The sequence below is a fragment of the Alexandromys fortis genome, unplaced genomic scaffold (genome assembly GCF_014885135.2).
Source record: "Alexandromys fortis isolate MF-2015 unplaced genomic scaffold, M_Fortis_MF-2015_v1.1 scaffold_31, whole genome shotgun sequence".
Lineage (NCBI taxonomy): Eukaryota > Metazoa > Chordata > Mammalia > Rodentia > Cricetidae > Alexandromys > Alexandromys fortis.
The window spans coordinates 333,523-344,718 of NW_026067974.1; the positions used below are offsets into that span (position 1 = coordinate 333,523).

The 11,196-nt window shown below is 51.9% G+C and overlaps 1 protein-coding gene across 1 annotated transcript; it reads left to right on the forward strand.

Annotated features, from left to right (window-relative positions):
- The first annotated feature begins 715 nt into the window (after positions 1–715).
- Mpo (myeloperoxidase) lies at positions 716–9,982 on the forward strand. The gene is made up of 13 exons (XM_050156911.1): positions 716–817; positions 965–1,058; positions 1,388–1,563; positions 2,036–2,159; positions 2,255–2,384; positions 2,477–2,683; positions 3,504–3,822; positions 5,438–5,598; positions 6,617–6,872; positions 7,194–7,364; positions 8,125–8,362; positions 9,029–9,240; positions 9,892–9,982. Exons 1-12 carry the CDS (start codon positions 742–744, stop codon positions 9,162–9,164), a joined length of 2,088 nt encoding a protein of 695 aa, XP_050012868.1. The 5' UTR covers positions 716–741; the 3' UTR covers positions 9,165–9,240; positions 9,892–9,982.
- Positions 9,983–11,196: the final 1,214 nt, after the last annotated feature.

Below are 11,196 nucleotides of genomic sequence, written 5' to 3' on the forward strand. Positions count from 1 at the left end.
CTCTGTGTGACAGCTCTAGCTGTCCTGGAACTTGCTCTGTAGATCAGGCTGGCCTCGAACTCACAGATCCACCTGCCTCTGCCTCCCTAGTGCTGGGATTAAAGGAGTGTACCACCACTGCATTCAGCCATTGTGTTTCTTAATGAGCACATCAGCTCTGTAAGCTCAGCCTCGAACTGTGCACTATTTGGAGTGATTGATAGTACAAGACTTCCTGGTTTGCCAAGAAGGTCTTGTGAGGAAGATAGTGCAAAGAGTGCAAAACTCCTTCAGAAAAACAACCCACAAAAACAATCACTTTACCATAATGATTTTTTCAAAGTGAGTCCATCTAAAAACAGCTGCTTCATTCTGACCTTTATACCAGGCACAAGGGCCTCCTAAACTCCCCATACACATCCCTAACCCAGAGGGGGAGGAGAGTCTAGTCTTGGGCCAGATCTCTTTTTACTTTGCCCCGCCCCCAGCTTACAGGACATAAAAGGCCAGTGTTAGGGAGAGGTGCTGACACAGTGTGTCAGGTGAGCTGTGGAGTGGAGCTCTTGGGGACTGGAGACTACAGCTGGAGGGTGGGTTGGGTTGTAGACCCCTCACTCACAGAGGCCTTCATCAACTGAACCATTGGGGGAGAAGCATGAGAAGGGGACTTGGGGGAAGGGGACTAGGGATGGTGAACCTCTTCTCAATGCTCTCTGTACTTAGATGTTCTGTGCGCTTCCTGGGCTGGGGTCTTTTGCAGAGATGAAGCTATTCTTGGCCTTGGCAGGCCTCCTGGCTCATCTGGCAGTGCTGCAGACCACCAATGGTGCCACTCCAGGTACTAGTGCCAAAAGGAAGGGAGAGTGGGTATACTGGGGAGCTCCTCAGCTCAGTGGCTCCCTTCCCTGTGCAGGCTTCCTTTGCTCTGGGGCCTGGTGAGGGTCCCGGACCACTCCTGACCTTGTGATTTATGCTCTCTTGGCAGCTATCCCTGGGGAAGTGGAGAATTCAGTGGTCCTGGCCTCGATGGAGGAGGCCAAGCAGCTGGTGGACAAGGCCTACAAAGAGCGGAGAGAAAGGTGGGAACGCCGGGTACTGGCCAGCCCTGGGTAAACCTGCTCCACACCTTTTTGAGACAGGACACACAGTAAGGGCTTTATAGAAAGGATGGGGACCCTTAGGTGACTCTGGACCTGTCTATGTGTCCTTGAGTTTCTGGCTGTAGGAACGTCTTCAAAGCCACTCTCCCAATGGCCTTGCTTCTGTCTGGACAGGCAGGTCCATACCCTGTGGACAAAAGAAGCCCACTTTGCTCTGTGGTTTTCCACACAGTTCTCTCTGCCCACCACAGGCTGGGCTCTGCTGAGTGTCTCTGTACCCCTTCTCTGACCCTCCTTTGTCTAAGCAGCATCAAAGAGAGTCTTCGAAGAGGCACTGCTAGCCCCATGGAACTCATATCCTACTTCAAGCAGCCAGTGGCAGCCACCAGAACAGCTGTAAGGGCCGCAGACTATCTTCACGTGGCCCTAGACCTGCTGAAGAGGAAGCTGCAGCCCCTGCGGCCAGGGCCTTTCAATGTCACTGGTACTGTAACCCCCCCCCCCCCTTTAGTCACTGCCTCTCATCGCCTAGAAACTTCTACCCCATCCTCCCTAATTCTCCCTCTGATGCAGCAGTGTCAAACTGTGGGTCACGACCCCTTGAAGGGTGGACCGACCCCTTTCACAGGGGTCACTTAAAATCATTGGAAAACACAGAACATTGCGTTATGATTCATAACAGTAGAAAATTGTCAGTTAGGAAATAGCAACAAAAATAATTTTATGGTTGACGGTCACCACAACATGAAGAACTGTATTAAAAGGGTCTCAGCTTTAGGAAAACTGAGAAACCACTGCTCCTAGGAGTCTCAGAGGTAAACTAGCCCTCCTTCTGCTTCCTCGCTAGCCAGCCCACCCCACCCTCTCCCCCACTGGGCTCCTCAGACCCAGGTTGCCTAGCATAGGAAATGGGGTGGGGGAGGGCTCAGGTCTAAGATCCTGGTTCCCACTGGCAGACGTACTGACACCTGCTCAGCTGAATCTCTTGTCCAAGTCAAGTGGCTGCGCCTATCAGGACGTGGGGGTGACATGCCCTGAGCAGGACAAGTATCGCACCATTACCGGACAGTGCAACAACAGGTGCGGACCCAGGGCAGTTCGCGGATGTGCGGTGGAGTGGGTCTAGGTCCCGCCTGTGGCCACCCCTTGGGCCAGCGCTCTGTGCTTCCCTGCAGGCGCAGCCCCACGCTGGGGGCCTCCAACCGCGCCTTTGCACGCTGGCTGCCGGCTGAGTACGAAGATGGCTACTCATTACCCTTCGGCTGGACGCCTGGGGTCAAGCGTGGTGGCTTCAGTGTGCCATTGGTGAGCGTCCAGTAGAGGGAGAAGAGCCTAGCCTAGCCCGATGTGCGGGACCCTGGCGTTCACTGACTCCCGCTGTCGCTCGCTCGCTACAGGCTCGAGCGGTCTCCAATGCCATCGTGCGCTTCCCCAATGATCAGCTGACCCGGGACCAGCAGCGCGCGCTAATGTTCATGCAGTGGGGGCAGTTTCTGGACCACGACTTAACCTTGACTCCTGAGCCAGCTACCCGGTCCTCTTTCTTCACTGGCCTCAACTGCGAGATCAGCTGCCTGCAGCAGCCACCGTGCTTCCCCCTCAAGGTGCTACCCCCTTCCACCCACCGAAGATGGTTCGCATTAGTGGTTGTGCCCTTCTGTGCCCTAGATCCTTCCTAGCCCCTGCTTGCTGGGCTTAAGTCAATACTTGTCTCCCTCAGCAGAGCCTGCTGTCAACCAGGGTATCTCTCTCCCAGCCTAACATGGGCCCTTAGCTGACCATTGCCCTGGGGGGCGGGGGTGGGGTAGGGTGGGGTGACTGGCTCTTTGAGAGCCTGGGAGAATTCTGGGATAAGAACCTCACCTGTCTCCTTCACACTCCCAGGGTAGGAGCACCGACCTGTTTCCTCCCTCTCTGAGGGTTTTTCCCCCCTAACCCTGCTTCCTTCTCTCTCTCTCTCTCTCTCTCTCTCTCTCTCTCTCTCTCTCTCTCTCTCTCTCTCTTTCGTGCTTGCTGTTAAAAGATGTGATCTCTCAGTTTCCTGCGTAGGGAGGGAACTGGGAAGAATGAAAGCAGAGACTGAGAGGGAGATAGAGGGACCATAGACAGACAGGGGAAGGGTGACAGATGGGGAACCTAGAGGAAAAGGCAGAAACCTGGAAGAAGAGGATTAAGACGCATAGTGAAGAAGGTTCAGAGGACTGGCCTCACCGAACCCCAAAGGCATCTCCGCATACCATTCAGTGTATTCTATGTCACCCCTAAACCTCAGTATCTCTGCTATCTGAGCCCCACTAATCCTATAGGTCCATGAGAGGCTCCTTGCATGCTGGAGGAGTCAGAATCCTCTCTGGCATGACATAAGCCACGCATGCCCACTGTCACTGTCCACAAAAGCCAGGCTAGACTCTCTCTGTGCCACAGATCCCACCCAATGACCCTCGAATCAGGAACCAAGAGGACTGCATCCCTTTCTTCCGCTCCTGCCCAGCGTGCACCGGGAGCAACATCACCATTCGCAACCAGATCAACGCACTCACTTCCTTCGTGGATGCCAGTGCGGTGTATGGCAGTGAGGACCCGCTGGCCAGGAGGCTGCGCAACCTCACCAACCAGCTCGGGCTGCTGGCTGTCAATACCCGCTTCCAAGACAATGGCAGGGCTCTGTTGCCCTTTGACAACCTACAAGACGACCCTTGCCTCCTCACCAACCGCTCTGCTCGCATCCCTTGTTTCCTGGCAGGTCAGCCTGGGGTCTGGACTAGAGTGGTATAGAGGTGTTGCCTGTGGAGCCTATATGTGAGCAGCTTGTGGGATGTGAGGAGAGACACTGGTCTCACCATCTTATTAGTCTAGTTGCCTTGGTAACCATTTGGATAGAGACAGAAAGGAAAATAACAGCCACAAACACACACACACACACACACACACACACACACCTCCACCCTATCAGTCTAAGATGGAGACACAGGGCTGTCAAGGAGCCTGTATCATCTCTTTCTCTCTTTCTTCCTCCTCTATGTTATGGAAAAGAGAGAGCTGAGCTGTCCCTTGGGGACAGAATGGAAAGGACAGAAAGGAATGTGTGCCCTCGCCCTTTAGAACTACACTGCCCAGTCTGGAGCCAGTAGCCACACATGGTTATTTTAATTTTAAATTATTTTTTTTAAAAAATATTTATTTATTATGTATACAATGTTCTGTGTGTATCCCTGCAGGCCAGGAGAGGGCACCAGACCTCATTACAGATGGTTGTGAGCCACCATGTGGTTGCTGGGAATTGAACTCAGGACCTTTGGAAGAGCAGCCAATGCTCTTAACCGCTGAGCCATCTCTCCAGCCCCTTAAATTATTTTTAGTAGGGCTTGGTGGCACACACCTTTAATCCCAGCACTCAAGAGGCAAAGGCAGGGAGATCTCTGTGAGTTCAAGGCCAGTCTTGACTACAGAGTGAGCTCCTGGACAGTCAAAGCTATACTTAGTGAGGACCCTGTCTTGAAATAAATAAATAAATGATTTTAAACCAAATCCAATTTTTTTGTAGCAACCACATTTTGAGGGCTCAGCAGTCCAATGGGCTAGTGCCTCCCCTACCGGCAGTGGAGGAGAGATTGTTTTCATCACCCCAGAAAGTTCTAGTAGATACCGTCACAGAATATCACCTCTTCGTCATTTTGGTTTCTTAGGAAGACAGAAGATGGGGTTTCAAATGGACACACCGGGCAGTAGGGGATAGGATTAGGGCAGGTATTGTGGTCACACCCAGAACTCCACCCTCTTCTCTGTGATGTAGACTGGGTTGTATAGTTGGCCTTAGCTACTTTGGTACTTGTTTTGTAGACCAGGCTAGCATCAGCCTATAGTAAGCATGCTACTGACTACTATGTTCAAATAGTGGGAGCTTTGGGGGTCCTGTTTTGCGAAGGATTCCAAGGTTACATTTAATTTTTGCAGAAAACACGCATACTACTTTTTGGCTTACACCAAATCAAGACAATAAGCTGACTATTGGTTCTTAGGAGTGTTCATGCATTGGGGTGTGTGTGAGTAGTGTGTGTGTGTGTTTGTGTGTGTGAGTATTGTGTGTGTGTGTGTGTGTGTGTGTAGCAAAGGGTAAAATACAGAAAGGCACAAGCCTTGGACCTCATGCTTAAGGAGTTCCTAATGTCAAACCTGATGGCTGTTGGACAAGGCTACAGGAAGGAACACAGTGTTTCCAAGCTTTATGTTAGCCTGGAGCTGACCTGTGAGTCTGGTGCAATAAGGCTGGTGACGAACAGGCACAGGAGAGCCACTGAAGGCTTTTGCTGGACAGGGGAAGGAGACCATAGATGTGACAAAGACTTTGTTCTCTTAAGGGGACATGCGCTCCAGTGAGATGCCCGAGCTCACCTCTGTGCACACCCTCTTCGTTCGAGAGCATAACCGGCTGGCCACAGAGCTGAAGCGCCTGAATCCTGGCTGGAGTGGGGAAAGGCTCTACCAGGAGGCCCGGAAGATCGTGGGGGCCATGGTCCAGGTAGGCTGACCTACAGCAGCCTGGCCATGTGTTTCTGGGCAATCTACTGTCCCTGCTGAACACTGACTCCTTTATCCATAATACTGCAAGGCTCAAAGGAGCCAAAGGGAAACACCCGGCAGATTCTGAGACATGTTTGGCAAGGGCAATCCCTTCCCTCTGTCTTCCCAGGATGTCTTTCCTGAGGGCCCAGGGATGGCGTTAGGAGGGTCGTTCAGAGATCATCTCTATAGTTTGTTACTACGGAGGATCTGAAGCAGAAACAACACTGTCACTATTGGCTCTTTGCCCACTTGTCATCATTTTGAGTCCCCTACCCTGGGGCAGTATTCCTCCATCTGTTTTCTAACTTTTGATGTTACATTGACTCTCATTCTCCCCAAAATGTAAGTAATTATACATACACGCACACATATGTATACACACACACATACACACACATGCAGATAGGCGCGCAAACACACGCAAGGCTGTGAATTCACACATGCACACATGCCTTTGCTAGATTTAGAGAGAGGTGAAGGCCTGAAGGTGGGGTTTGATGTACACTCACACTCACGAGTGGGATTCCTTTCAGCCTCAGAGGCAATGCCAGCCTTGGATCCAGAGGGAGACTGTCCCACCTTTCCCTTCACTGAGGACATCACACCTGCACCAAGCCCTACTGTGTGCAGGCTATTGCTGGGCACTGTGAATAATCTCATTATCCCAGCGTCCCTGGCTGTCTATGAGACATGAGACACTACTAACTTACAGGCAAGAGAGATAGTACAGCGAGACAGTGGTATAATTTATTCCTCATTTGCATTTGTGGATCAGAGAGTTTAGTAAATGACGTAAGGTCACATAGCCAGGGACAGCAGAGCTCTGTTTATGTCCTGCAGTTCCACTCTGTTAAGTTCAGATCTAAGGCTGTGGGATGTAAGCCCCTGATCCTAGGCAGGAGGGACTGGTACCCCAAGCCAGAGACTGCAGGGAGGAGTGACTAGACAGCTCTCCCCACGTGACTTTGTTTTAGATCATCACGTACCGGGACTACCTGCCCTTGGTGTTAGGGCCAGCAGCCATGAGGAAGTACCTACCCAGCTACCGAGGCTACAATGACTCAGTAGACCCTCGCATCGCCAATGTCTTCACCAATGCTTTCCGCTATGGCCACACCCTCATCCAACCCTTCATGTTCCGCCTGGACAATCAGTACCGGCCCACGGGGCCCAACCCTCGGGTCCCACTCAGCAAGGTCTTCTTTGCTAGCTGGAGAGTTGTGCTGGAAGGTGAGTGATACCTGAGAGAGGCCAGCAGCTGAGGGCAGGATGGCATGGATTCTGCTGCAGGGGACTAGGCTGGGAAGAAATCTTTCCATAACTTCTTTGGGGATCCTGCATGGGTTTACAGTCTCATTGACCCAAGAGGCTAGGGCTGGGGTCATCCCAAGCTTGTGAATCCTAATGTCAGAGAATGCCTGCTGAAGATTGCTCACAGGTAGCCACCTTGGTGTCAAGTGTTACATGTACCTAGACCTCTGAATCCTTAGAGTGCACCTAGGATCTGGCACCAAGCGAAGCCTTCCTTTTGCCTTGCTCTTTTGTCCCCAGGTGGCATTGACCCCATCCTCCGAGGCCTCATGGCCACCCCTGCCAAACTGAACAGCCAGAACCAGATTGTAGTGGATGAGATCCGGGAGCGACTCTTCGTGCAGGTTATGAGGATTGGGCTGGACCTGCCCGCTCTGAACATGCAGCGCAGCAGAGATCATGGCCTCCCAGGTGAGGGAGCAGTCCCAGCTCCAGATCACTTCCTGGGTAGTTCATAGCTTCCCGTCCTGCGCAGGGCTCTTTCTCCTGCTCTTGGGAAGCACTTGAGGCAACCCTGCCCTTTCCAGGCCCCCCCCCCCCCACAGGCGAATCTTAGCCTCTCTTGGCATCTTTGCAAGCTGGACTCTTGTATCCTGCACTGCAGTTGGAAACGGTATCATTCCATGATCTGGAAATCTGTCTCCATCATCAGGTCCCTCTAACGCATTCATGAACTCGAGGGCAGGAGCCGATTGGGAAACTAGGGTTCAGAGCCTGGCTGTGTGCGGTAGTCAAGTCAATGACAGATCTGGAGCTTGGACCCAAGCAAATCAACCTAACCCAAAAGTCCATGCCTGTGTTGTGGAGGAGCATAAGTGGCCACACCTCTGAGACACACTTTCACTCTCTGGGTCAGAGAGAGAGGCACTGGATGGCTCCAAGGGACAATAGGTTATTTCCATGCCTCTTGGAAGTAGGCATGATGGGACTTGTGACAAATGGGTTTGCCACAGAGTGAGAGAGAAAGGAAAAGACAGTGAGGGGTCTGGGGCAGCCCAACTGCGCACTTTGACCTGAGCCAGTCACCCCTTCAGGGCTCCGCTCTGCTTCTGCTGTGTGCACCGAGGTGGACTTTGAACATCTGTATAGATCTCCCCTGCTGATGCCAGTATTCTCTATACCTTGGAGGATAGGGGTCCCTTAAAGCTAACTGTTCTCTGACCCAATGCAGGATATAATGCCTGGAGGCGCTTCTGTGGGCTTCCACAGCCCAGCACAGTGGGTGAGCTTGGCACGGTGCTAAAGAACCTGGAATTGGCACAGAAACTGATGGCACAGTATGGCACACCCAACAATATTGACATCTGGATGGGTGGTGTGTCCGAGCCCCTGGAGCCCAACGGCCGAGTAGGTCAGCTCCTTGCCTGTCTCATTGGCACTCAGTTTAGGAAGCTACGTGATGGCGATCGGTAAGGAAGCCGTGGGATGGCTCGGGGGCACAGGCTTGGGCTGGGAGGCATGTGCACACCACAGCACTCAGGTGGAGCTCAGAGGACAACTTAAGGAGTTGGTTCCACCATGTGGGCTTCAGTGAAGATACTCAGGTTGTCAGCTTTGGTGGCAAGTGCCCTTACCCACAAACCATCTTGCCGGTCCCAAAATGCCACTCTTGATATTTCCTCAGGGCTTCTCAGTGTTACTCAGTCACCATGTGGATAGTCGCAGTTTAGTTCTGTCTCTCTTTGATGTCATTCCATCATGGCCCTGAGCATCTCCGTGTCTAGTTCTTATCTAACTTGCATGACACCTTTAGGAGCATTATACAAAGGTGTCCAATCAAGAGAACAAATCACAAATGCCACCCAGGCTCTCTTCTACCCTTGTGGTTGCATGTATGACACAGGGGCCCAGAGACCACTGGACGGGAGCAAGAGACCTATCCAAGAAGTCATGCTCCTGTCTTCTGGGCTTAGTAGGCACTGCCTAGGACCTGGAGCTCTCCTGTGCTGTAGGGCAGAATCTCCCATGGCCCTCTCACACTCAGGAGGCAGCGCAAGCCAGGTGATGTCCTCCCAACCCAGGATACTCTCCCTCAGAGCATCCTCAGACATGGTGTCCATGATGCTCCCATGCAGGTTTTGGTGGGAGAACCCAGGTGTGTTCAGTGCCCAGCAGAGACAGGCCCTGGCCAGTATCTCCTTTCCTCGCATCATCTGTGACAATACTGGCATCACCACCGTGTCCAAGAACAACATCTTCATGTCCAACTAGTACCCACGAGACTTTGTCAACTGTAGCTCCATCCCTAGGCTGAACCTGGCTTCCTGGCGGGAGGCTTAGATCCTGGGTAAGGGACTTCTGTACTGAAGGGTGTATCTGGTTGTCTACTTGGAACAACAGAGAACGCTTTCCTAAGTGAACCCGTCCTTGTGGATTTTGTGGGTGCCAAATGACTGGATATTCACTTGTGTGTGCGCGTGTATGTTGCATAGATGCTTCTGCAGGTCTGCATATGCAACATATGTACATTAACATTTCACGTGTGTATTGTCTTAGAGCACGGGCACTATTTGATGTGCCCGCGTGTATGTCAATCACTTGAGTCTGAGCTTACTGCTCATAACAATACTAAGAACATGGGAGGCAGCGAACAGACTTAACCCTGTAGCATAAAACTATAACTTGGGAAATTTACTCTAAGACAAATTCTCTTCCTTACAAATAAAAGCAGTCATGGCTCGTTGGAAGGTCTAGTGAACCATCCAGTTCTTCACTCACTGCGCCCCTACCATGGGCCAGGCACTGTGCTAGGCTTGGGAAATAGAGGCAAAAAGACGAATGCCAAGACCTTGATCATATTCTGGTTGGTGGAAACAAGGTGGTGGCCTCTGGAGGGATGCAGTTAGCAGTTGGCCTATGTGGTTGTGTCATGGGCCTAGGCCAGCCCAGCTCAGTCCATAGCTTCTCCTTCCTTACTCTGTTCTCTTGCTCTTCACAGGAGTCTTTCTGGAGGAGAACCAAGGCCCTTGACTTTTCTGTACCATTGGTTTGTACCTGACGTTTACACTAATAAAACACCGTGGATGGGATCTGTTCTGTGTCTATGAAGGGGCTGCGACCTCGGTGGAAGGCTCCCTCCGGTCTGTGAACCTGGGGCAGTGTGGCCTGTAGCCTTGTGTTTCTGGAGTGATGGTACTGAGAAGCCCTCCTCTGGCTGGGAAGTCCGTGTGAGGAGGGTGGCTGGTTTTTAGAAGCCTTGAGGCCAGGCCGCACTGAGCAGACCCTCACCCCTGTCCTCTACCGCTCTGTGGAACTGGAATGCGGCCACCAAGCCCTGGTATTTGTTCATTGCTCTGACACATGCTTGCCACTTGCTTGTTCTGTGTCAAATCCTGGGAAGGGGAGGGGACAAAATGCTACCCAGTGGGACGGAAGGCTGAGGTCTGGTGGGGAGGCTTTGCTAGGAGAGTGGAGGCCCCTGTGCCCCTGCAAACCAGCACAGTGAGTGGCTCAGGGGTTCTCAAGGGGACAGAAGACTCATTGCTCCAGGCTCCAATGAGCAGAGAAGGAGTGTGTCTGGTCAGTGATCTTGTCAAGCTGGCTTGTAGTGGGCTGGCAGACTCCTTCTCTCCTGGATTCTCACATATGGGAGGGACCCTGGGAGCCGATGGTGAGAAAATGGTGAGGTAAAGCTAGGTACTCACTGTGGGGAGCAACGGGACAGGTACTTCTCTCCTTAACTCACTGAGGACAGAGATGATCATAGAGGGGGCCTCATCCAAGGCTGGTGCGGGGAGGGTTGCAGAACAAGGCTAGGATCAAGGACTGCCCCAGGCAATCAAGGGGAAACAGATATCTGATTGTTTGGCCTTCCCCATAGGGTCCTTTCCCCTTGGGGTGCTGATACTGAACCCAGGACCTTGTGTGTGCTAGGCTAACCGTCAGTCACTGGACTACATCTCCAGCCCTTTTTTATTTTGAGACAAGGTCTTGCCAAGTTGGCCAAGCTGACCTTGAGCTTACTCTGTAGCACGGGTCAATCTTGAATTTATGATTCTCCTGCACTATCAGGCCAGGCAAGGGACAATTTCTATGGTGTTAAGACTGAGCTAGAGCTTTTTCATTGGAGTGCCTCTTTTCACTTTATTTATTTATTTATTTTTAGATTTTTGTTTATTTGTGTCTATGAAGTATTGTGCCTGCACTGTGCCTAGATGCCACATGCATGCAGTACTGGCAGAGGCCAGTAGAGGGCATATGATCCTCTGGAGTTTCCTACAGTTGTGAGCAGCATTGTGGGTGC